A 27863-nucleotide genomic window follows, 5' to 3' on the forward strand; every position below is an offset into this window, starting at 1 on the left:
CGATACTATTGCCTATTCTCTGGAAAAGAAACTGTACACTTCTGCAGTATTTCTTGATGTTGCACAGGCCTTCGACAAGGTCTGGCATCCCGGTCTTCTTTATAAACTAAAATCGTTCCTACCCCCATCATACTACCTTTTTTTTAAATCATACCTCAACGAACGTTACTTCTTTGTCAGGTCAGGAACCGAATACTCCAGTATATCCCCAATAAAAGCTGGTGTTCCTCAAGGCGCTGTTGTATCTCCAACTCTTTTTAATCTATACTCTGCAGACCAACCCACCAATCCGAATACACAAATAGCTGAATATGCCGACGACAAAGCAATATATGCCACCCACACCGATTCTGACATGGTTTCAACTACTCTCCAAAGACACCTAAATGATCTATCACACTGGTACTCCCTCTGGCGCGTCAAAATTAATGAAAACAAATCTGTACACACCACCTTTGCTCTTCGCCACAGACAACCTCCTCCGGTACATATAAACGGCAAACCAATACCAAACTCCGAAACAGCCAAATATCTAGGTCTAACCTTCGACAAACGTCTAACATGGGCTAAACACATACACACAACAAAATTAAAATTAAATCAACGACTCTACTCTCTCAGACCTATTCTCGGTAAATTCTCAAAATTATCCCTCAAAACAAAAATTCATATATATAATCTTCTTCTTAAGCCTATCTGGCTCTATGGCATACAGCTCTGGGGCTCGGCAAAAATATCAAATACAAAAAAAATACAAGTGTTTCAATCAAAAATCCTCCGACTCATAACCAATGCTCCTCCTTATATTTCAAACCACACACTTCATACAGATCTTCACATTCCGAAAGTCACTGATACAGCCAAGCTATACTACTCAAAATTTAGGAATCGCCTTCAAAATCACCCTAATCCCCATATAAAAAAGCTATTATCCATCTCCATCCCAGGAAATCCCACCAGGAGACTTAAACGACAATGGCCCCGTGACCTTATAAAGTAAACATAATATGAATACACCTAAATAATTGTAAATTCAAGTCGAAGTATCTTCACTGGACGGTTTCTTCTCTCAAGACATTCAAGCTATTGCACTTAATTAAACATACATTATGCTTATTGTACTTTTTGTAGTATAGATTGTATAAATTCTAGATTAAAAATAAAAAAAAAAAAAAAAAAAAAAAAAGTTATTTGACTGAACGAAAAACTTTTCATCAACATTTGTAGAAAAAAAATCATAGATGTTCTAATTCTAAATTAAAATTATTTAATAATTATTTTAATAACATTTCGAACATTTAAAAAAATTTTCTATTTTTTTCTGCCTGATTATTTTAAAAAGTAGTGAGAATTTTAAGTTTTGAATATTTTTATCTCCTAAAAGAACCAATCAATTTGCCTACTTAAAACTTCCGTCGATGTTGATGATCAGCGCATTTTTTCTATTTAAAAAGTCCTCAGGTACTAAAAAAAAAAAAATAAACACATCATTGTAAAATCAATACGTTCCACTCGGAATCTAAAACGTGGCAGTAAGACTTTAAAAAATACATGTATATTATATATTATATACTTACTTTAACATTAAAATATTAAAAAGGTCAGGATTTTATTTTAAAAATGTTTTAATGATTTAAAAATTAAAATTTATTTTTACAACTAATCTATTTTTATATATTATAAATTCAAATTGTATGGGAATTTTTAATTTATTAAAATTTAAAAATAAATTTTAAATATTGCTAGATTCGTATTCAACTATATTTTATTCTTCTGTTTCAAAAACGATGAATGGTTTAATATATATTATATAGTAATTTAAAAAATATAGTTGTCCACATTCGACTTTATTTGTCGTCTTTGTTGTATATTATCCACTGTCTAATAGATTATTATTTCCAGCATCTCGGAATGTCTTGAACTTGCTCTTTAAAATCTTTTAGTATAAGTAAAATTAAGTAGAAAAATAAGTGAATGCGATGAGAGAAAAAAATATATGTTTCACAGAATGAAATGGATTATGTTAAGTTATCTCAGTGATAGAGAAACTTCGATTACCTAATGAAACATAATTCTAATATATTTTTAATTTTAATCTGTGTTCTTATAATATGTTAATAGGATATTATTTATTATATTTTATAGATGTTAAGTCTTATTGGGAAGACCCTTTGCCTACGTACGAAATGGCAAATGTACACTATGCACAACCAGGAGAATTGGTCAGACTGTATTGCGAGGGTTTCGTAGGTAAATATATCAAAGAGAGTTAATCTTTTATGGTTTATAATAATTCTCTTAGGATATAAATTATCATGACAAAAATATAATTAAATAAATTCTGAAATTCGATTGATACAGGGAAAGTTGGTCTACCGGACGCCGTCAACACAATAACGTGGAAAAAAATCAGTGAAAAACAGACAATTGTTTCAAACGATAAATACAGAATAGAAGAAGTGATTAGGTATTGTATTATATTAGACAACATACTTAAAAACAAAATCAGCAAATATAATGTTCACAGAAATTATTGCGTGTTTTTAATGTTTGTAAATTTTTTTTCTCGTAGGGAAAATGACCAAGTATTGGGAGCATTCCTATTCATAAACAAAATTCAAGAGAGTGACTATGGACAGTATATGTGTTCCATCAGCAATACTGATGACCAAATTGTGCAACAGTATACTAACATCACAAAACCCGGTAAGTTTTATTTTTGCTGTCTGCTAATATTAACAAATGTATAGTTTTTAATATAATATATAAGCATATTCATTATTTTATATTACATCTTATATAGTCTTTATTATAATTCTTAAATCTCAATCAGCCATCAGGTTATGGTTATTTAATTTGGAATAAATATTTTTTTACTACAGAATTTTTAAGTATAAACTAACAAATAAATTTTATATATTTATCAACAATTTTTAAATTAATTTTTTACTTTTTTATATTCAAATAAACATTTTCTGTCCTCTAGTCCAATTTATGATTTACGCTGGATAAAGTTTAGGACTAATAAATGTTATACATAGTATTATTTAATTATAACAGCAAAATGTACATGAAACATGATACGTATGCAGTATGCTAATATGTAATAATGTAACAGTTACATTATTGTATAGCCGTTGGCACATATAAACTATGATTTATTTCCGTTATCCTTAAACAATTTTTCCAGATCAACCATCAAATATACACCTTATACGATGAACAAAGATCATATTTTTGTTAAATTGTATTTGAAAAATATGGGATTCATACACATTACATTAATTATATGATAGGTTGATAGGTACACATACCTATTAATTATTATGCTTTGGGAATTAGAAATTTGTAATTTTTTTTTTTACTTTTTATACCAATTTTTCGAAAAGTTATTGTTATATTATAACTATAATATAATTTATAATATATTATGCAAACAAAAATAATAAGTTATGATCCGTTTATTAAGTAAAAATAAACACTAAAACTTTTGGAACTATATATACATCCAATGTCTTAATATAAAAAATATTTTTATGGAATCAAATATTTAATTATGCACTATTCCGTCAACATTGAAATGTAAATAAACTATAAAGTATTAAATTAAGATCAATATATTATGATATATTAATATAATTTTCCCAACATCGTCGGTCATATATTATGCACGTTCCAAATTCAAATATTATATCATAATTAGCTTAGACTAACTATTAACTACTATTAATTTGATTGCCAGCATATATATCACCGCAAATATTCAGATTTTAATTCATTACCATATTATCTTCTAAATGAATAACGGCTTACTGCTTTTAAAGTTTTAAATTTAAAATTATTTTTTTGTTATGAAGAAATTCAGTTTTAAATTATTGAATATGTATGAGTTTATTTTATTTAAATAAGCATATATAAAAGATATAGATGGGATTTTAGTTTGTTTTTATAAAAAAAAAAAATAATAATTTATGAGGAGACATAAAATATTTTAATTTATTTTCAAAATCCAAGTTGAATTAGGATACATTATTTGAATTATTTCATCCCGAACACTGAACTATCTGCAATTCTTTTACGTATTATGTTGTTTATAATAATGGACCTATATATTATAAAGACATAGAGTATATAATATAGAAATAAATAATTATTATTATAGTTAATCATTATAACAATTTACTTTTCATAGTAATTTCACTGTGAAATTCAACATTTCTAAAATAGTATACATAATACGATATAGTTAATGTTTTAAACTTACCTATTTTGATATTTAAAAACTTCAATATTCGTTTTAAACTAAAAATATTTACAAATTACTATATTATTAATTAAAAATAACGATAGTGTTATTCTTCTTAAATTAGTATGTACCGTAATATCATTACCTCATTCAACTGTAAGAAAGAAATGTTCTTCTATAAATCGTATCAATATATTATAGCAAACCGTGGCTTGTGGGGTAATATTTCATACTTTAATCATTTCATTTTCATACAAAAAATATGTTCATGTTTCGATCGATGATGACTGCAATAATCGTGCGTACAGTGTAACATTTTCATCCTTATTTCCATACAATTGACTTTTTATATATTTAAATTTTATATCTATACATTGTAATACATAGTTGATAATATTAGTTATTATATGCCAACCTACCCAAACGTGATTAGCATTTTCATTTTACACTATTTACAGTACTGATTTGGACAGGTTAAACGGTTAAACTGACCAAAATATTTGTGTTTTATCCATGTATTAACGTACCTATAATATCACTTATTTACGTTGGCTTAAACATTGATATTTGATATTGTATATAATTTTGTTAGTATAAGCAACTTCATATGGGTGAAAATTGTTTTAGACAACTTTACATTACACGTAACTAGTTATAATATATTAGTTTTACTAATTACTTTATGCTAAAGTATTAATAATGTAACTATATACATTTCTCTCTTGAATTGTACATTTAATATTTAAATAAGATATGTACTATTAATATTATTCAGATACATTTTTAAAAACTATAAAAAAAACATAAATATATGCTATTTATCTTATAATTTATAAGTATAGATGTAAAAATATTTTATAATATGACTGTTACATAACATGGGAAAACGGTAACATTATAATATATATTTATAATTTATGTTACGTAAGCAATATTTTTTTTCAAACCACAATACGTCAATCTGATGATAGTTAATTTTAAATTTTAAATATTTAAACATTACATCATTTTATATATAGTTGGATCGATTGTCAATAATATATGTTTTGTTGTTTATTTTTCAGTGTTTAACTACGAACAATCCGATAAAAAAGTGCAAAGAGACCTTAAATTGATAATTTTTGTCATGATTGCGTTAATTTCGATCGTTTGGAAACGCTGGTGGTTCTACTTAACGTATCAAAAGCTGAAGAAAAAATTTGAAAGTGATAAATATGCGCTATGTAAGGTTTTTTCTTGATACTATGTATGAGAATAATATAATATGTTTCATTACTTTTTTTATTTATATGATTTAATTATTATTTACATGCTATTTACATATGTGTTATATTTTATAATATTACAGCGGAGAAGACTATATATAATGTAATTGTATTTTACGACGAAGCGAACAAAGAAAATGCCCAATACTTAGTGGAAAATATGGAACATCGCGATAATTATATAACTAAGAAATATCACATCGATTTTGATGAAGGTAAACATTTGTTCGTTTATTATTTACATATTAAATTTTGTTTTAATTTAATTTGTTTTTTTAGAATTAATCAAAACACAAACAGACATAGTAAAAGGTTTTGACTTTGCTATATATTTATTGTCTTCAGACGACAAAATTACATCGTCATTGATGAAAAAATCATCGCAAACAGATTTTGTTCAAAACCACATCACTCCTAAGAAACTCATAATCGTAAGTAAATCATAATATAACAATAAACGTCAAAAAGTTTTTTTTTTGTACTCTCTTTAGGTTAGCCAGGATAGGTTAGGTTAGTTCAGATTAGTTAAAGTAATATTGCGTTGTATGCTTAAACTATTCAGTATATATCTATTTGATATATTATAAAATTAATTACTATCCCTAGCGTAACTATATTAATTATTGTATTATAATTTAACCCAAGACTATAAATCATTTTATAGTTTCTGTGACTATATAAAGATGGTAAGACGGAGCACTTTACCCCTCCTGAGAAAATAATACGAACTTATAATTACATTAGAAATATTTTAGAAATTCCCCCTCTCGCCTATGGATACAATTGATTATAAATATTAACTTTATAAAAGTCAAAACTAATTTAATTATATATGCGAATCGACAATTTTTATTCTTAAAAATAACTTAATGGTGTAAATATAACAGTATTTCTGATCAATTAATTTCACCTGTAAATGTTAAGACTATAGGGAAATTATTGAACGATAATAATTTCATTGAAGCACATTTGTGATTCACAAAATATGTCAACCCCCCCCCCATTTCTTCTTTAATAATTAATTTATTCAAAAGTTGATTTCTGGAATTTTTAACCGTATAATATTTTTTATTCCTAGGATTTCAGTTGTATACATTTAAGCTTTGTCATTTAATAAATTAATATTAATTATATAGAAATATATCATGTATATTTTTACTTTATATCAAGATTTTTTTATCTAAATGAAAAATTTAATTAGTAGTTTCTGAATTATCAAAATACTTACAAAACACCTAAGAGTCTCAAAAGTCCACTATATAATATTGTACTCCATTACCTTTATTCTGTACAAAATGTAAAACATTATATTAATCACCATCACTATGAAAACTCATTTTAAAATTTCAAAAGCCAATAATCTATATTGCTGTGGCTTCATTTAAAATAGAAAAAAAACGTTTATAGATAGTAGAATAAAATAAATATATATAATAGTGTTGTAAAAACACGATTTTTTTTGTATCAAATTAAGACTTATGAAATTTCCGATAAAATCTATTATTATGGTAATACAACTCCAAAATGTATGAATACAACCTTATAACTCCTCCTAAAAATATTTTTTTGTCTATGCGATTGTCAATACGTATATATAATAAATACTCAATATTATTTCTGATTTACTATTTTAACATAAATATTATTACCATAATTCAATGTAATTTATCAATTTATATTAAGTATGTATTTATATTTATGAGTTATATATATTATAATAGGTATTACCTATTAATATGCATTGCAGTAAAATCTAAACTTTATTTAACTTTAAAGTATTTCTAGACTTCTAATACAACTAAGAATTTTTTTTTCTGAAATACCTATGAATTGTACAAATTTAAAATTACAGATCATGGTAGACAGTAATCATCTGATTTTTATTAGGACTGATATCAAGTTGTATTTAGGTACTGTTAGGTAAAAATGAAAAGAAATAATAAATCAAACAATTTTGTCTTTTTTTCATGTACTTCATGATCAAATAATAAAATATAGTCATCAATTAAAATGGAACCAATACTCCATACACAAATTGTACAACTCTGTCTACTTATATCAGAATAGTTATATTAATATTTTCATGTTATACGTTTCAGGACTGTAGCAATATGCCCGCGACGCCGACGAAATCGTGGTGTGACAGGGTCTTGGCGGATTTGAGAGGTGATGAGCATGCAAAGCGAAATAAAAATACCTCGGACAAATTGATGAGAGTCGTCTAAATAGAATTGTAACAACGTTCGGTAGCCGTCAATGTCATAATGTAATGATTATATTATATCGTCGAAACATAGTATTCCTATACACACCAAACATTATATAACCACGAGATGAGATTCCATTAACAAAAACAAAAATCTTTATTTATTATTGTTATATAATCTAATTTAAATATTATACAGGTGTATACCTAATAATATTATTGATTTCGTTATATTATGATTATATACATATATAATAATATATATTATTATTATTATTATTACAATTTACTACCGACAAGTCCCGTTATATAATATTATAAGTATGCTACATATACAATATCCACGCGTGTATACTCCGTAGTGTAAATACACGCGTTTAATAATTTTTGATATCCTATGGGCGCTACTTATTGTTGTACTTAATAATATCGTAGTTTTTGTGCGCGATTACACGTGATTATCCCACGACAAGTTCTACCGGCGGCGTCGTCGTCGAACGGACAAATTTAATGTAGGGTCAGTTGTTGTTATTGCTGTTACGATGTGTACGGCTTATAGCGGTGAGCTTATATAGTATTTATTTAATATTGGTTTAAGTCGACCGGTCTGTATATGTATAGTTATATTATTTATGTAAACAGTATTAATTTGTGCCGTCGGGGAAATGATCATTCATCAATTCTTCCTCGCACAAACCTAACTTTTCAGTTTGCTGATCGTGTTATAATAATAAAGTAATGTTATGTTTATTTCCTCCGATTGTCGCCATATTTCTCTCTCTCTCTATCTATCTCTATCTGTCTCTGTATCTCTCCTCTCTCTGTCCATTTTCATCCATATATGTGTATATATGTATATATATATATATATTATATATACATATTATATTCCTCATACTCTCGATCTTTACGAATCAAAGTCTTATGGTTCGTTCTTTTTTTGTTTAACCACCTAGGTTTAATTTTGGAGATAACATGTAATTTTAATGTAATAAAACGCCTATTATAAAATGTTTAAATTATTATTTTTTATTCCATAATAATACCCCCGTGTGTGTTTGTTTTACTTTTAATAACATATTATTTTATTTTGCTTCCTTTTCTACAATCCTGTACACGGTCCGACACTTCTACATTTTTGTCCGGTGTAAATATAAAATTCTACTAGTATTTTTTATTCAAAGTAGGTATAATGATATCTTTATAAAACTTGTGTCAGTGTGTGTCATTAATGTGGCATGAAATATGAGACATTTTAGCGGCGCTGCTCGTAATTGTTTCTGCGAAATAACACCGAAATATGATAATATTCAGCGAGCATCCGTCTGTAATCTGCGTATTCATAATATTATAATTGCACGACCATCGTAGTTGGTCAGTGTCCAGTGATAATATTATACAATTTGTGTTGAACATGAACCGAAAGCCTGTGGTCTGTTTTCTGTGATCCGCTAGCATGACAATGCCTAAAAACGGAACTACAGTGTTGTGGATTATGGTCTGTCGTCGAAGCGCGCGCACAAAACTATTGCATTCCGCGAGAACGAAATTATAACTAGCGATTTTAGGCGGGGCACAGGCCCGGAAGAAAGACGACGCGTCTGATCGATTTAGTGTCTCTAAATGAGTTTCATGTATATAGTTGAGTATATTACAAATCGGCGTACCGCCTATAGTCAACAAATAAAAACTGCTGAAAACTAAAATTCTAATTGTATATCTTGTATATATTACATAAAATATCTATGGTATATACATTTATACTTACTTTACACCTCACGCAGTCATGCATCCACAATATAATAAATACGATTATTTACCTTTACCTATAATTATATGATATACATTTATGTCACAATTTATTTTCTTCCAATATCGGTCATATTAAAAATTGCAATTTTATTTATCAATTTATCATATATAGTGTCTTCAGTGGTTAATGTACTTTTGTAATTTATAATTCATAGCAACTTTGTACTTAATATATATATATATATATATGTTTAAACAAATATCAAAAATTAAACATTTATGTAGGTACATGTCGGCATATAGCCTATGGTTGATATAATGCTGAAATATAAGAATACGTATCTAATAAAAATAATATATTATTCATGAAAAAAATAGTATAGTATGTATATATATTATTATATAAATACATACATAAAGAATGATTTCAAGTAGGCAGCAGTATAGCTTCGATAACCTTTAGATTGTTTTTCTGTCACGTAATTATGTAAAAATCAAACGTGTCGTGATATACAAAAGTCTAATATATTATTTAAAATGTGAAACGATTCAAAAGTATTATTATTATTAATGGCCTACAACAAAAGCCTTGTGCCTTAAGTTATGTTCAATTATTTTCCCTTAGTGTTTTATTTTTAACTCATATTTTGATATTATCAGTCATCACTATGTATATTGTACATATTTTCTATATTTATGAAACATGAAAATTGCTTTTAATTAGGATTTTTTTATTTTAGCTATGTTACGCTAAGGAAATTTAATTATAAGCATTAATTAAATTATTATATTACTAGCAAAGTGCCATAGCGGTGGCAAATTCATAAATTTTGTATGAAGGAAATAACCTAGCCTATACATATAAGCGTTTTAATGGATTATAAATGCTTTAAAAATATAGGTCATTTTCAGTAGGTCTCGAGTTTAAATACCATAAAAACATTTCTTTTTATCACACTACCACAATTTATCTTACAAATTATATGAAAATATTTTAATATTTAAGGAAATTCTAATATTGAACAATTATGGTCTTAAAATTGGAAAAGACTCATTAGCAATGTTTTTTTATCGATGACAACATTTTCTTGTGACTATTATTCATGTTAATTGTACAAAACTATAAGGGTGCATAGCAAAAGTTTTAAATATATTGGATTGATTCATCATTTTTTTTAATCACATAATTTTTAAAGGAGATGCATTGTAATTAACATAGTAATTAATCGAAAAAGTTTGAAATGGTATTTATTATTATATTGTATTATTATTTATTTATGTATATTTAATATACATTGAATATAGTTTTCATGTTTTAAAAACTACACTAGGTTGAAATAATACATTTAAAAATTAAAATAATTGTCGTTAAAAAAAAAAGTTACAAACTTTTGTTTTTTGTATATCATGTCGAATACAAAATGAAGATTCAAATGAAACGAGATTTTAACAAACACCTTTCCAAATATTGTCTATTATAGTTATTGATCATTCAAACTTTTGCTAGTTTCCAACTATAAAACTTAAATTTTATACGTTCAACTATTTATACCAGTTAAATTTTGAACAATGCATTAAACATAATTACATAAGTCATTACTAAATTTCTTAAGATAATATTTTCAAATTACTTAACTTAACAATAAAAACGAGAAAAAATAAAAATGAAAATATTTGTTTTAAAAACCAATAAAATATGTAATGACAAAAAAATTGTCTAAAAATCGAAAAACATCAAAAAGTTCAAAGTAAAAATTTTCTTTTTGAAATATTTGTTACCTTATGAATGTATCTACTTTGTTTCTTGGAATTCCTTATTCTAGAGTAAAAAAAAAAAAATACATATCGAATTGATATCTGAGTTCTAATCATTAATGTATGAAAAAATAGTTTAAGATGAAACTTAATTCACCCAGTCCATTAACAATTACACAGTTGATATTGCGATATCATCATATAGTCGTAGTGCCGTAAAAATCAGGTGTGCAGAACGTGCACCGCACACGGGTCACAGCCTCACAGTCATCGTACTATATTGCAGGACCTCAAAAAAATGTATAATACGGCCACACAGGGCCTCTAGATTTTGGTTTGCACACAGGCCTCAACAGTGGCGGATCTAGGATTTTTTTTTGGGGGGGGCCCATTATTTTTTTTTACATTAGTACATATTTTTATAAAAACACTTGTATTAGTATAATAGTATTTTAAAATGTATAATTATGTATAATGTATTATATAAATGTATGCACATAAAAAAGTATTAAAATTAAAAATATTTGTATATAAAAAAAAATATAATTAAAAGTAGTGTTTTATAGACAAAATTGTAAACGTCTCGAATGTTGTTTGGCAAACAAATTCCAAGCCTTTGTCCCCCAATTCCACCCACCTTTGGTCCAAAAAGTACACACACTTTGCAAAAAGCTCCCTTACTTAAATTACTATAAGCTAACCAATTGTATTTATCTATCCATTCAATACGAAAACTTCTACTATGACCATTTTTATCTTTTGTTACTGGAAAAACATACTTTTTATTTGGAGTCCACGTTTTACATAAATAATTATAAAGTTGACTTATCTCTTTTCGTATTTTAACATTAGAATCCTCTTCAACTGCAAATCCTATATCATATTCTTTAGTATCATTTATTTCCGACAAATTAGTGTAAACAGCTGGTTCTTGTTGTGAAGCAGTTTCATTCAAAATATTTTCATTTGTAAGTGTACTATTGTCATCAACTTTTTTTTTCTTAAAGAAAGAAGTAAATATTTCACTTTGACGTTTTTGTGACATGATATAACGAACTACGAAGACAAGACGATACTCATACGTGTAAATACGACAAAAGTAAACTAAACCAAATCATACAATATATTAACCTAGCTATTACTAATAATTGTTCATTTCAGATAAGATATTTGACACTTTCTGCAAGTTATGTCGTTTTACGTCAATCTAATAGGCGATCAGATAAGACGTTACATTATAGCAGCTATAGCATAATGTAACGTCTTATCTTATAGTATAGCTACAGCCTATTTAGTTTCAACTTTTAAGGATGACTTATAAATATAACCGGAATTTTTCGTGAATTGTGATTATAAGTTTCATGTCATAGTTATATTTTTAAACATTTTAGGGGCCATGGGGGGGGCCCAGGCCCCTCTGGCCCCCTCCTTAAATCCGCCACTGGGCCTCAAGTAGTCCAGTTACGGCACTGCATATAGTAAGTAGTAAGTATTATGATAGCAATTCCATCATGTATTGTGTGTCCTCACTGTTACGATCTCAATATAAACTAGCATGATATTAGTTAGCTGTAATGATTGCAGCTATCGCGTTTTACTATCATTGTGCAGTTGACTGTTGACTGTAAACCGGCTTGACAAGTGGTGGTAACTGGTGAGATCAGTGATTAGATCTGTCGTGTTATTGTACTATATGCTGCTTAAGAATAAAATAAAATCGTGTAGAGCAGTGGTTCTTAACCTTTTTTGGTTCAGCGCCCCTTTATCGTAATAGCTAACTGCTAACACCCCCCCTCATGCAAAATCAAATTGTCTTCCTATATATATTTATTTATTTATTCATCAGTTATTCATTCACTTTAATAAACAAGACGTTTCCTATTGACACGTAAAATTCGATTAGATAACATGCCGTATGACATTGTATAGCGTAGGTATATTCAATTACTAGTTACAACTATTCTGATTTCACGTTCAATTATTCGTAGTGTTGTTATATAATATTGAAAAGTTGTATTATTTATAATCTCCGAGTTTTTCCCCTTCAAAATGATCCCCCCCCCCGAGATACTGTAATTCCCCCAAGGGGGCGATACCGCTCCCGTTAAAAACCACTGGTATAGAATATAGTTGTACTAATAATGTACTATTTACAACAATTCATAAGTACATTTCCTCTGTGTACAATACTATATAATACGCATTATATATGAAATACTGAAATAGGTAAGTACCTATATGTATAGTCGTATATTATTAGTGTATTACCTATAAAATAACTACGTTTTTTGTGACTATGAACAACAATATTGTATATTATATTCCATGTGTGCGGAACCTATCTATCTATATAACAGTAAAACAAAAAACTAAGAGGAACATTTTAGTTACATTCTTTTAAACTTTTAAAGCCATGATTAGACCGCTATACGTATTTGTTTGAAATTGTTTGATAGTTTCAAGATTGGTATTGACTTTTCTAATAAAGGACTTACATAAAAAAAAAACCATTGAGGGATATTACTTTTCTCCCTCTATCATATAAACCGCTGACCATCGGTCGACGTGGTTTAAAACAACAAATCGTTAAATATTAATAAATCACAACAGCTCGATATTTTATTTTACTTTTTTATTTGTTCAACAACACACGGAATTGTATAATAATACAATTTACTTGCGTTAATGTTGTTATGCATGCAAAATTAACGATGACTATGTATTTAGATAATACCTAAACTCTGTCCAGCGAGAGAATGCGCCGCAAATCGACCAAAATCAGTTTTTCTGCGCATTCCCAAATAATATCCAGCCAGCCATAAGCGAACCAGTTTTGATAGCATGGGGGTTGCGCAAAATCGACGCGTTCTCTCGTTAGACAGACTGTATGTACCTATTTATTGGACGATTGATCAACCAACTTTTTTATTGGATTATCACAATTCACAATATATTATACTATTGCACAGCTGTACAAGAGTTAATTCAATAAAACGTTAAAATTGTTAATATTACCTTACTGAGAATTACACGAGTTGGTATTTTAATAATAATTAATACTTGAATGATACAATATTATGAATTATACGCAGTCGTGTAGTGTGTACCACTTGACGGTTATTTTGTACATATATACTTTCTATTATTTATTACTCGCTAATGCTATGGAAATGGAACTAAAATATATTATATAATCCATATAAAACAAAACAAAACTTATAATGACTGACGAGAGACCTGAATTACATCTAAAGCGGATCAATTAAAATAATAAATACTTAGGTCTCAGGTGACAGGCACTCAGTTAAATAATTTTAAACTTATATTTCAATAATATCGGCAGCAATCGCGCAAAGTATATGTATAAATGTTCTTGTTTTAATTCGATTAATTCTGCATATTTTATTTTCAATGCAGTTTTTAAAATTATACATTATTTAGCAATCTATTTTAAACACATATAAACGTATAAACCATTTTTAATGAAATGTGTGTTGAATGGTATTAATTTAAATATAATTTAAATATTTTTATTTATTTAACTTAATATATTTTTATTTGTTTATTTTCTTAATACCTATACTATAAGTCTATTCCATGCATTATCATATTAAATTAACTAGAGTTAATAGCTAAAAAATATTAATAAATAATTAACTTTTAAATAAAAGTTAATAAATAATACAATGTCAATTGTAAACTTTGACACAAATGGTACGCAATTTAGGGGATACTAAAATATTTATATATCATTTGATAATGTGGTATTATTCTATACTTATTCGTTTTCATTTGAATTATTCTAATATTTTCATTATTTTTCATCGTATAGTTTTATAATAACACACGTAATTTGTTGTTATTTGGGAAAATTCCTTAATAAATTATATTTGGTTTCCGGTGCTATCAAGCTATTGCAATGACATTAATCATACTACATCATCTATTAATGCGGTGGATGGCTTGGACTATCGTGTTGTGTGTTCGGGCACGCATCGTTTCCGCCAACAAAAAAAAATATTTGTTTTTACCAGATAAACATATTATTGAAGTATATATAGTAAATTAATTTAGATTTAATTTATCTAGGAAATGAAAACTGACGGAAACAGATATATTTTTTATTTTTTTATTGGCGGAAACGAATAGGTTCCTTTTTCCGTATGATGTTCTACATCACGCTGTAAGAGCCATTTATTGTCAGGTATAACATATATATGTTATATGTGCACATAATTTTGAGTAGAATTCGGGTATAAGTCGTTCATTCAATATTATTAGACATTTCTCTGAAAAATGTCAAATTCACTACGCCACTACGGTTGTACGGTTCGTATCGTTCCCGATAAGTAATGACTGATGAATGATGAATGATGATCGATAGATGTAGTGTTAACGAAACTAAAGTCCACAAGCTTCATCGTATTTTAAAATCAATCAAGAATTATTGAAAGAGAAAATCAATAAAAAAAACCACTGAATTAGTGAATTCCAAGGTCTCAGATTAATAATATGAAAATTGTATAATTTAAGTATTTAACACATGTTTGTTTTTCAGTTACAAAAATATGTCACTCACTGACTCACTTTGATTAACAAAAAATATCTCCAGTGATCTTAAAGCAAACACGCACATTTTTAAAATAAAAGAAAACAAAATATTGCTTTTGAAACTTTTTATGAAAAAAATAATTAACAAGATAAATCTTTTATTTTGTCCAATATTCAATCGTAAGCTTAACTACGCTTTAAATAGGTTATTAATAATAATATAGTATGTTGTTTTATTATTTTAATACAATTTAAAATAATGTATCCTTCAAATTAACTGGAATAATTAAACTAAAAAATTGTAAATATATTGGTATGGTTTGGCGGGGCCCACTCATCGAACTAAATAAATCAAGAAATCGTGATGATACGAAAATTTTACAAATATCACTGGTCTACCTTATATTACAGATAACTTACTATAATACTACATATTATTAAAATCGTAGAATTCAATAATAAAAACAAATGTGGGGGAAAATATAGTGTACCGCTTTAATTTTATTAAATTTATAGAAATAATTACAAAAAAATTAAATTTCAAATGTCTTTAATCAATTCAAAAAGTCAAAAAATTATTATGTAATAATAATTTTATAATTCGTTTTTGAATAAATTACACCAATTATTAAAAATCGTAAAAATTTTAACTTCAAACAGTCATATTTTGTTATAAATAGACAACATATTCTCCTATGATGAATCTTGTATTAAATCTTAACTCTTAAGTATAAAAAGAAAACTATTTTATACATTTTTAATTATAAATACTTTTTATACTGTAAATACATATCTATATCTCTATTATTCTATATTGCTTATCTGTTGAAAAATGTTAAAATAAAACTTATTAGATAGGTCTTACTACACTTTTCGTTACGAGCACTCATTGCGTGGGCAATACTATAATAAATTTACATTTTCGTGGGCAAGGTCAGTAACAATAATAAATACGGCTATTAATATTAGATTATTTGATTTCCAAATGTATAATGTATAAAATCTTGATAATTAGCTCTATTGATATGTTCACTACCTAGTAAGTTCATTTAAATTTTAAGACGGTAAATATTTTTAATTGAATAACTTAATTTTGCATTTATGAACATATATATATACATATTTTTATTTTACATCATAAATATACGATCTATAAACTAATTTTACAATAAGAATATGGGCTATGAAAGAATATAAAAGTACTTTGCATGAATTACTTGAGAAAAGGAGAGTAGCCCGACGGCTACACTATATATCTGATTTGCTATGTATATATGCATAATTTGTTTAAATTTTAAATATGATTAAGAGTTAACGTCACGAAACTTATTCTTTTAAAACTCCTTTGGAGATTTACAGGTATTGAGCCTGAGTTAAGTGTGGAAATTAGAGGTTTGGGTTATTTTCTAGTCGTGATCAAAATATATACTAATTTTAAAATATAAAGTAAAATCTAAATTTGAAATTGGATTCTTCTGTTTTTCATGCTTGCAGCAAATACTTCAAGGGCAGCAGTTAGGATCTCTTAATATTTTCAAATTATTAATTTGTGTGAGTTTTCTGTACCAATTGATAATATAGTTTAAGACTGCTTAATCGTGAACTTTTCATTGTAGATCTTTAATATATCTTAACGCAGTGCATAGTGGAAAAACTACGTTAGGTTAAGTCAAATGATAAAACGTCTTATTTTTGTATAAAAATTATATTTTTAAAATAAGCGGCATCATAAATTTTAGTATGGGCAGCTGCCCATCCTGCCCATACGCTGGAACCGCAACTGCGTTCGACATGTAGAAAGGGGCCTTAGTTATTAATTTATCATGCGCAAGGTGATCAATTAAAACTTTTGTATTTTATTTCAATTTGATAATTTTATCGCACCTTATATTGTTGGATGCCATACGTTTAGAATTTCAGATAGGCATGAGAAGTAGTTTGGTATTAAGTCTGAGTTTGGGGCTATTACCTAGCAAATGATAATGATTTTCTTATGAGCTTTAGAGGGGTACATTTGATTTTAATATGTTCCGCATAGCCGCATAGGTAATACGTTAGTATACCTAATCTATTAGATATAGGTAGTCAAGAAACGTAAAATATTTATAAAAAAAACGGCATTAACGGATTTTTCCGTTTTAGATATTAAACATTTACTCAACGAGACCAAAAATTGTCTCTATTTTCCGTGAACTTTAAATAAACGAGTTTAACCTAAACATATTTAAGCTGACAAAAATGTTGAACTTTCAGTTATCAAGTTATCATTAAAAAAAACCAAAAAGTTCGCAAACAGCCACTATGTAAACAGTGCCAGTCGGCAGTTATACTTGCTAATAAAAAAAAAAACTATGTATAAAAAGATGCTTATAACTATCTTCACAATTATAATATCAAGAGTAAACTTGTATAATATTCTTGCCTTTAAATTGTATTCACGGTAATATTAAAAATAACAGCGTAGATATAACATTCTCTGAACTCGAAGAACTTATTGGTTTTTATTTAAAAAAAAAAAGTAATACAAATATACTGAAGTAATAAAATAAGTAATTAATTAATTGAATTTATAAAGAACAAAATAGGTACTTTATTTTTGTAAACATTTTTATGTATTTGAAACATGATACATTAATTGTACCACATACTTTTAAATAAGTATATAAATCATTTAAATTACTTAACTTTACATACATCAATAATATATAATCTGTTATTGAAATTGTTTATTTTTAATTTATCTGTAGTAAGTATATTAATTAATAACTATAATTAAAATAATAACTATTAAAAATACAACTATGTATTATGAAGATTATATTGAAATCAGTGATTTACCTTGGATTTATAAGTATCATCAACAATATTTTTAGATACATAATACAAATTATCAATTAAATATTTTTATAGTACTAATACATTAGATTGTACCTGCACTAAAACAGTGTAGTTGTCCTACTAACGTTTGATAGGAACTTTTTCATCAGATGGACTTTAGGATGTTAGAAAAGGCTGTTTCAATTTATTATACAGATACTTAAAATAAATTGAACACTAGGCATTTATTTATTTTTTTCATCTTTATTGTTTTACTTTTTGTTCATACAATATGTCCAATAAATTTAACACGTGATTTTATTATTTTTGTTCAAATAATGGTTATCAGTACATTTATTGAGAAATGTTAAATTTTACACAATAAATTCTTAAACACAATTTAAATATAAATTAATATTTTACAAAAAACTATCAAAATAATGCCAACAATTTTTTCTCATTCTACGACACCTTATTTAGTAATCCAGGCCTGAATGTAATCCAAATATAAATATTTGTTAGTTAAACAAGACTATTTACCAGCAACATTTTTCATTTTGATTTTACCTAAATAATATAATTATATTAGTATATTATTAATTGATAATTAATAATTAAATACATTCACTTACCACATTGCCCTCTGAACACCAGCTAATTTGTTATAATCAGCAAGATGTCTAAACACTATTCTACTTAAACGCCATCGTTTGACATTACCCCGAGGACGAGAAGTTACCTGACAACGTTGTACAATTCTAGTTATACTAGCGTCCCTTGGACAATTGTAGATTTCTTTGTCAGCAATTTCCTATAAATATATAAACCAAAAATATAAAATTGCACTATATATTGTTTTCATTTTCAATTACTTGAATTTCTAAAGGAATGATATTGTTTTTACGAAGTGCATTATAGCGCAGCTTGTACACACCATATTCTTTAAGAGTATTTCTTTTCCGTGCATCTTTTTTCATTCTAAAATCTGGCCATTTATTACGAATTTGTTGATTATAAGGATGTATACCTAACTAAATATAAAACCAGTTGATATAAATCATTTTTTGTCGGTCCAATAACTTTTTTTATACTTACACATGTTTCGTTCACTGGTGTTTGAAATTTAGCCAAAGCTCTACATCTCTGTAAAGCATTTATGATAAACGACATTTTTATTAAATAATACCAGAGAAAAGAAATTTTATTTACTATGTTAGATAAATAAATTGAGATCGCGGTTAAATGAAGACGAATAAAAGAATTAAAAAGTTAAGACAGTTGGAAGACTAGATTTCGGGATCTAATTATCATTTATCACTTTATCAGTGATAAGTATTCCATAACATTTACATATAATACTGATAATAAAAGTGATAACCAGTACCAGTAGATACTATTTGATGTGATAAGTACGGCTTAAACATAAATGAAACTAGACTAGTCAATAAACTACTACGTTTTTAATTTCATTAAAATTTATGGTTTAATCTACCAATATTTATTTTAATTAATTTATAATATCTATAATGTTTTTGTAAAAAACTATGCGGTTTTATTAGTTTTATTTTTTAAGTGTTATTAATTTTTAGGTACTTACTATGGAAATTTGTAATTCAGATGATAGTGATGATGTATGTTATAAAATTTATTACTATTACTGTAACTATTATTCATATATATTTAACTCAATGTTATTATTCATTTTCAGATGTTACTTTTATAACTATACTACTTATAAAATATATAATATTCATATTTTTTTATGTATGTTTAGTTTTTGCAAAAATTGTCAAAGGAAGAAATTTGTGCTAAATACCAAAATGAAATCATGCAAATAAAGAAAGAAAATGAAGGTATTTACAAATTAAGTTTTTTGATTATATGCCAATCTTCTGTTTGAAAAGAAAAAAGTTATTTTTGTTAAAATGTACTTATTTAATTGGTCATAATTAAAAATATAAAATGTGTAAAACAAAAACAGATATATTAATAATAATTGTTATTTTTCTTAGAGTTGCATAATAAAGAAAAGATTTGGGAAGAAAAATATTTTGACCTGCAACGTTTATATGAACATTCTGAAAAACAGGTAAATTAATTATTTAAATTATTATAAACATTTTAAAAAATTTAAATAAAATCTAAATTAAGTAAATGTAAATTGAAAAATGGCACACCCCCCAAAAAGACTTATTTGCTTGCATTTCTTCACTTCTTCCTGACTATATTATAGTTATAGTAAAATTCTAAAATTAATCTGTGTTAAAAGACCAATATTTATATACTTAAATTTTTTCAGATTTATTATTACCTTATTGACTGAATTAAACATTATGATACTATCCCAATCATTGTTTCATTGTTCTTAAAATTATTTATTACCTAAAATCTAAAAAAATAATGTACGGTATTGTTATTAAAATATTTTTCTTATTAATTTCACTTAAAATAATAATAAATCAACAATATTTTATTGAATTGTTGGGAAGAAGTTGAATATTTTCAATACAATTGTACATATTACAATTATTACATTATAATTTGGTATCTTAAAGTTCTTTGAATAAAAAATGTTTACAGGAATTGCTGAATAAGAATAAAGAACTACAAGAAGCTGAATCAGTAATTAACAACCAAAAAGAAAAAATTCACATATTAATTTCTCAACAAAAAGATGAAGTTGAAGCTTTACAGAAAACACTTCAAAGTAACAAACTTGCATTGGATGCAATGAAAAAAACGTTGGACAATGAAAAGGCATTTAGGATTTGCGCCGATCAAGAAAAAACAAATCTTAAAGAACAGATAAAATCTAATACAATTAAGTATAATTCTTTAGAAAATGAAAACAAAAAGTTAAATAGTGATAAATTAAAATTGGAAGAAGTTCAGAGTAAAATTAGACAACAATGTAATGAATTAATACAAAAAAATATTTCGTTAGAAAATCACTGTGAAAAAAGGGAGCAAGCATTTGATAGTCAAACAAATGTAATTAACAAATTAGAAAACAATATTACTGCGTTAAATGAAAAGTTAAATAATTATGTGGACATCGAAGAAGAAAATAAAAAATTACTTAAACAAATACAATTGTTTTCTAAACAAATGGAAACTTATGAAAATGAAAGAGAAGTATATGTGCAGAGATTGCAAAATATGCAGAAAGAAGAAAATGTATTCAAATGTAATATTAAAGACTTAAAGCGAGAAATTGATATAAAAAATGACGAAATCAACTACCTTATTGAAAATAGTAGTATTTTAAATTCAAAAAATGCATTATTATCTTCGAATATGAATAATTTACATACAAACTTCACCAATTGTCTAAAACTTTTAGATGAAATTTTTGACAACTATGTCAAAAACCATGTTAAACAAAGTAAAAATGTTGAAAATAATGAATCATCATTAAAAATAGAACCTTTTATGAATGAAACATTTGAACTATTTGAACGTACTTTAGCTGAGTATAAATTATTTAAATTATCTTCTAAAAATTCTGAGATAATTTTAAAAGATGAAATTAACAAAAAGGAAAAAATTATTCAATCATTAAAAGAAAAAATAGATAACTATAAACAGGAAATCTCTAAAAATGAAATTACTAATCTAAATGGTTCAGAAACAAAGAATTCTATTGAGAACACAATTCATCAACAAAATCTAATTAATACCATTGATAATAGTCAACTAACCATAAACGCTGAACTTGAAAAAAACTTAGAATATATTTATACAATTAAGAATGAAATATTACCAAAACAAAAACTTATAGTATCTGAATGTAGGGAATTTATGTTTAAAAAAATTAAAGAAATAGAAAATTTAAATATTTCCAAAAACAATTTTATCGAAAATGTAAACCTACAAATAGTACATTTGAAAAAGGAATTAGTTTGCAAAAATAACAACATAAAAGAACTAAAAACAGAAGTATTACATCTAAAAGAATTAATAACAGCAAAAGATGCGTTGTGTAATGAAATGGATATGGAATTACAACATTTAAAAGAAAATTTTGGTACTTTTTGAATCTAATTTAATATTAAGTTTTATAAATTCTTTTTAATATTTTTATTTGTATAGATGATTCAAGTACTACATCAATCAATAAAGAGGAAAATATTTATAAAATACGTGATATAGATGAAAGTCAAGAAGATCGTTCACAAAAGGTTAATTATCAAATTATAACTAATTATATAATACATTTATAATTAATTAAATTTTGCATTTTAGTTAAAAGCCATTGCTATAAAACAAAAAAAACAAATAGCTGATTTGAAACAGTCCATCGAAAATGAAATCAAGAAGCATAGTTTAGAAAAAAGTGAACTAATAAATAAAATCACAACATTGGCTGAACAAGGCAAACTTGCTCGAGTAAGATTTAAAAATTTAATACAATTAATATTATATATCTAGACATATTTTTTTAGTGTTTAATATTTATGATTCCACATTCTTTTTTAAAATTATATATTTAAAATATTAGTTATCATAAAATAATATTAATAAAAAAAAGTCTTCATATCTTGATTGGGTGAGAAACTGTAAAAGTATGATCATTTAATTTTTATTCCAAAAAAAAAGTTTATAAAGTATAAATTACTAATAAACAAATTAAATTTATATGTAAAAATCTAAACATATTTTGGTGAAAATTTAGTAAATAAATAATAAATCAGTAGTTTCCAAAACACAAAAAATTGTGATAAATATTCTATGGTAACATTCAAATTCACAATGTTAATATTGATATTAAAATATTATTTTATTTATTTACTAGTGTTTACAACAACAGTATGATATTAAATGCGATGAGTATGATATTAAATGTGTAGAAATCAAAGAATTAATTAAAAAGTGTAAACAAGAGGAAAATCAGCTATTGGAACAAACAAAATTATGCACCGTATTAAAATCAGATATTGAAACTTTAAAGAATGACTTAACACATGCTCACAGTACTATAATTAGGTAATTTATTAATTTGTATATTGTATATAATTATATATATTTTAAATATACCAAACTTAACCCTATATATTTTTTTAAATAATTATAAAGTGTTTATATGATTTGTTCTTATCATAGTTTTAATTATTATTTATATTTAACTTTAGTTTAAAAGAAGCAGATAAATCTTTGAATACAAAGCTTGATATTTTGAAGCAAGAAAAATCGGCTGCCGAAATACTAAAAACAGATAGAGAAGCATCCATTAAAGAACTTTCTAACAATTTAAAAGTCTCTAAGGATAAAATAAAATCCATGGAATTTGAATTGGAAAAATTAAAAACAGAAAAACAAAAAATTAATATTCGTGACCTAGAATTAAATTCTTATGAAGTTAGTAGTATTTGATTAAACTATCTCTATTGTATTAATCAAATTTTTTATTGACTTTTTAGAAAACTTTAGATGAATTATCGCAAAAAGTAAAAGAAGAAAAGCAACATAGTCAGAATCTAGAACAGGAACTTTCTAATGCCAACAATGTTATTGATTCTTTACATGAACAAATTAAACATTTAGAGCATATTATTATTACTGAACAAGAAAGAAATAAACAGAATTTAGTAAGTTATAGAAATGTTTCTTAACAAACAATTATTAAATTAATTCATAATAAATTTTATTTTATGATAACTCAGTACACAAAATTGGATAATTAATCTTAAAAATTTAAAGAATTATCAATTGTATAATTTATTAACATGATATATATTTAAATTATATTTAAACATTCATCCTTTACATATATTTGAAATGCATTGTTTTAATTTTTAATTTTTAGCAACAAGTAGAAACATGTAGATTGGGGTTGAATAACGCTGAATCATTATTAAATGAAAAAGAAAATAATTTAATAGAATGCCGTGCTGCTTTAAATCAAGGAAATATATTGAATACAAATTTGACTAATAAGTATGATGAGTTACAAAAACTATATGAAACTGAAAAAGAAAATTATCAATTGCAACACTCACAGCTTACTGAAAAAGTAAATTTATTTTAATTCTTATTATTATAATTTATAATGATCACTTTTGAAATTAATTTTTTATTTAGATTCGAAGAATGCAAGTAGAAATAAAAACAGCAAATGAATCTATTATAAAGTATACAGAAGAAAATCAAAGCTTACTTGACGAGTTTGAAGCGTATAAAGTAAGAGCTCATAGTGTTTTCCAAAAACACAAACAAGACACTGTGTACCATGCAAAAGTTGCGGAATTGAGTGAACAACTGCAAGAAGTAACCAAAACTTTAAATATATCAAAAATAAATTTACAAAGTGTGTCGTGAGTACTTTCCAAAAACAAAATCGTAATTATTTTTATTTTTACAAATTTAATTTTTTTTTAGTTCTGAATTATCTACTAAAAATACAGAAATAACTATGTTGCAAAAAGAAATAGATAAATATGAAAAAAAATTAAGTAATTTATCAAAGACAATATCAACAAAAGACAAAGAAATATATCGTTTGAGTAATGATATTGTAAATATTAAATCCATATTGGAAAAAGAGAAGACATCTTTAAATGTTGGTTAAATATGATCAGATAAAGTTTATACTGTAGATTTCACTTAAAAGGGACACCAGTTAATTAGGACAAGTGCTTAATTAGGACAATACTTCAATTACCAAAATAAATTAATGATAGTTTGAATGTTCACTGCTTACATAGGCCATTTAATCAGATTATTGTGACATTTGTATCAACTATAAACTATAATCCAGTAATATTTGTTTTCCGATCTTATTTTGATTGATTTGAAAATTGTTGCCATTATTATCGTCATGGTATAAATGTTAAATGTACGTTGTTCAGTCTATCGGATGATACATTTTTAATATTTTTTTTTTTGTAAGTAGGTACTTTCACATATTATAATATATTTTCATAATTTTGTATTTTATCGTATTACATTTATTATTTATCATTACATAAATTATAAAAATATTCTTGTATATCAATAAATTATAACATAGCAAATAAATGTTATGATTTTTTTAATTTTTGGATTTTTAGGATAAAATAACATACTACCAATGTGTCCCAATAAAGAGAAGTCTACAGGATTATGAAAAGGAAAATAATGACCTTATTTTAATTTATAGGAAACTATATTAAATGAACGATCAGCACATGAAAAGGAAATTAATAGACTACAACAAGAAATTATTTTAGCTAAAGAAACAAATTCCAATGAAACAGAATCAAATTCTGTGTTACCTGTTATTGAAAATAAACTTAAAGAATCAAACTCTTCAAATCATATTCATGATGATGATGAAATGGTTAGTATATGAAAGTGTATATTAAATTATAATGTATAAATATTTCTTTAGTTTTCAGATTTTGCAAGTTCAAATGAATCTGTTCGAAAAATCAGTAAATCAGTACTTATGCCTTTAGCAGATCTGTTATCATTTGATAATAATAGTGGTAATTAACTATCAGCTTTATACAACTTTGTAAATATTTGTAGCTAAATTTCTTATTTTATAGTTAGTGACCCAATTAGTGAATTGAACACTAGTCAGAAACAATTAAAACAATTAACTATGATGTTAAATGATGCTGAAAAAAACTGTTCTCGATATGAACAACAAAATAAATTTCTTAAAGAAGATATTAGACGATTGCAGCGTAGTGTTGACAGACATAATGAAATTCAAAATATGGAATATTTAAAAAATATAATTATTAAGGTATATTTTACTGTTAAAATATACTTATTTATATTACACATTGTTAATTATACATTTGTCTAAATAGTTTATTACTTTGTCAAGTGGAGTAGAGAAATATCACTTAGTACCAGTAATAAACAAACTGCTCAAACTTAGTCCAGATGAGCAGAAGCAAATAGAAACTATTGCTAAAGGTAAAGTGATAAATAATTAATTTTATTTAATATAAATATTAATAACTATTGTTTTGTGAACCTAGGATCAATATCAGACCAAACCTCAAGCTGGTCCAGTTTATTTACATGGTCACAAGGAACTTAGTTTACACTTTAAGTTTAAACTAAACATATTAATGAATTATTGTAGAAGAATGTAGGTGCTTAATATTATTAATTATTGATTTTCACTTTATCTTGTATTCTAAGTATTATTATGTTGTAATGTTTCCCAAAATGTGATATAGTTTTTACATATTTAAATATACAAGGTTATTTGTTATGCAATAAGCATCTTCACAATTTTTCAATTTTATTATATTATGATTTTTCATTGTTTTGTTAAAATATTATTTGAGAATTTTTATTATTTCAAGGTGTATTTCAAATCTAATTGTTATACCATGCTTATTTATTTGTATTATTTATAAAATATTTTTATTTAAATTAATTTGACATCTAGCCAATTACTATATCTAAGCAAGTCATGAAAATTTCTCATCATCTCATCACATTTTAATTTTTTGGAAATTAAATTTATATATTTAAGACCATTCCTTGCTATTTTTTCTAAATTAGAATCCAATTATTATACTTTAAATACACTAAAATAATATTTGTGTTTAGTATTTTACATTTCATCTTGTCAGTTAAATAGTATCTTATCTGATATAATTAATATTATTGATAAAAAAATTATTATTGTTATAAATGTATTATGTACAATGTACTTACTTATTGTTTTATGATTCCTTTTATAAAATGTTTATTGATTTAATTAAATATGTATTATGTATACAATCCAAAAATAATGTATTACCTATAAACAATGTTTCTTTTGAATATATTACTACTTATTGGTTTTCAATAAAATGAACACACATTGACACATCAAACATTCCTTTTTAACTTTTTTAAATTATCTAGAAATGTATACTATTTGTCGGTTTTATTTTGAATTATGTTCCAGAACAATAGAGATTTATCATAATACTATACCAGTATACCTACATCAGAAATAGCAAATGATTTCTTATTAAATCAATTGAGAAGAATTCAATATCAAATCAATAATTGATTATATTATATTATTATATTATTATATTACATTATATAATATAAATTATTGTTATCTCCGCTCATACATTTTTTGGGTTAAATTATTAAAAATCTGTTTATATTATATAATATTTTACAAAACTGTTGAACATGTATAGTCGTATGCTGTAACAAAATCATTTACATTTAGAAGCTCAAATAATATAATATAATCTATTCTATTATGATATACATACTTTGTTATCTGAGAGGATAGTAGGGTATTGAAGGCTGAAACCATTTA

At 25.5% G+C, this 27863-nt stretch overlaps 3 protein-coding genes across 5 annotated transcripts in view; 2 read left to right on the forward strand and 1 right to left on the reverse strand.

Moving 5' to 3' along the window:
• Positions 1-8736, forward strand: part of LOC132929323 (uncharacterized) — a 36479-nt gene extending 27743 nt beyond the window's left edge. The window contains exons 3-9 of the mRNA XM_060994601.1: positions 2146-2250; positions 2362-2467; positions 2573-2706; positions 5311-5469; positions 5595-5726; positions 5791-5942; positions 7611-8736. Of these exons, the coding sequence (XP_060850584.1) occupies positions 2146-2250; positions 2362-2467; positions 2573-2706; positions 5311-5469; positions 5595-5726; positions 5791-5942; positions 7611-7736 (914 nt within the window). The 3' untranslated portion in view covers positions 7737-8736. The remainder of the gene's footprint in view (positions 1-2145; positions 2251-2361; positions 2468-2572; positions 2707-5310; positions 5470-5594; positions 5727-5790; positions 5943-7610) is intronic.
• Positions 8737-18836: 10100 nt separating this feature from the next.
• Positions 18837-19892, reverse strand: LOC132929663 (small ribosomal subunit protein uS14m). Of its 3 annotated transcripts, none has more exons than XM_060995170.1 (4): positions 19688-19892; positions 19465-19623; positions 19225-19403; positions 18837-19159 (listed from the first exon to the last, which is right to left on the reverse strand). In XM_060995170.1, the coding sequence occupies exons 1-4, from the start codon at positions 19760-19762 to the stop codon at positions 19156-19158; spliced, it is 417 nt and encodes a 138-aa protein (XP_060851153.1). In that variant the 5' UTR covers positions 19763-19892; the 3' UTR covers positions 18837-19155. The 3 variants fall into 3 exon arrangements, with proteins under 3 accessions (XP_060851153.1, XP_060851155.1, XP_060851154.1); XM_060995172.1 differs by having other exon boundaries at positions 19465-19619; positions 19688-19875; XM_060995171.1 differs by lacking the exon at positions 18837-19159 and having other exon boundaries at positions 19221-19403.
• Positions 19893-20016: 124 nt separating this feature from the next.
• LOC132929662 (GRIP and coiled-coil domain-containing protein 2-like) lies at positions 20017-27123 on the forward strand. Its single transcript, XM_060995169.1, has 17 exons — positions 20017-20223; positions 20367-20445; positions 20605-20681; positions 21173-22619; positions 22685-22773; positions 22838-22981; positions 23388-23578; positions 23725-23950; positions 24013-24180; positions 24399-24605; positions 24674-24906; positions 24971-25151; positions 25731-25910; positions 25962-26058; positions 26122-26324; positions 26392-26500; positions 26566-27123. The coding sequence occupies exons 1-17, from the start codon at positions 20191-20193 to the stop codon at positions 26625-26627; spliced, it is 3726 nt and encodes a 1241-aa protein (XP_060851152.1). The 5' UTR covers positions 20017-20190; the 3' UTR covers positions 26628-27123.
• Positions 27124-27863: the final 740 nt, after the last annotated feature.

This window comes from Rhopalosiphum padi, chromosome 4, assembly GCF_020882245.1.
Source record: "Rhopalosiphum padi isolate XX-2018 chromosome 4, ASM2088224v1, whole genome shotgun sequence".
In the NCBI taxonomy this organism is placed as follows: domain Eukaryota; kingdom Metazoa; phylum Arthropoda; class Insecta; order Hemiptera; family Aphididae; genus Rhopalosiphum; species Rhopalosiphum padi.

Bases quoted from the DNA above. Each gene is read 5' to 3' on its own strand.
- LOC132929663 (XM_060995170.1), bottom strand. From the start codon at position 19,762: ATGTCGTTTATCATAAATGCTTTACAGAGATGTAGAGCTTTGGCTAAA. The intron at 19,624-19,687 runs GTAAGTATAAAA...TTTTATATTTAG, and splicing joins CACCAGTGAACGAAACATGT to TTAGGTATACATCCTTATAA. The intron at 19,404-19,464 runs GTAATTGAAAAT...ATATATTTATAG, and splicing joins TCATTCCTTTAGAAATTCAA to GAAATTGCTGACAAAGAAAT.
- LOC132929662 (XM_060995169.1), top strand. From the start codon at position 20,191: ATGGAAATTTGTAATTCAGATGATAGTGATGAT. The intron at 24,606-24,673 runs GTAAATTTATTT...TTTTTTATTTAG, and splicing joins ACTCACAGCTTACTGAAAAA to ATTCGAAGAATGCAAGTAGA. The intron at 24,907-24,970 runs GTGAGTACTTTC...ATTTTTTTTTAG, and splicing joins ATAAATTTACAAAGTGTGTC to TTCTGAATTATCTACTAAAA.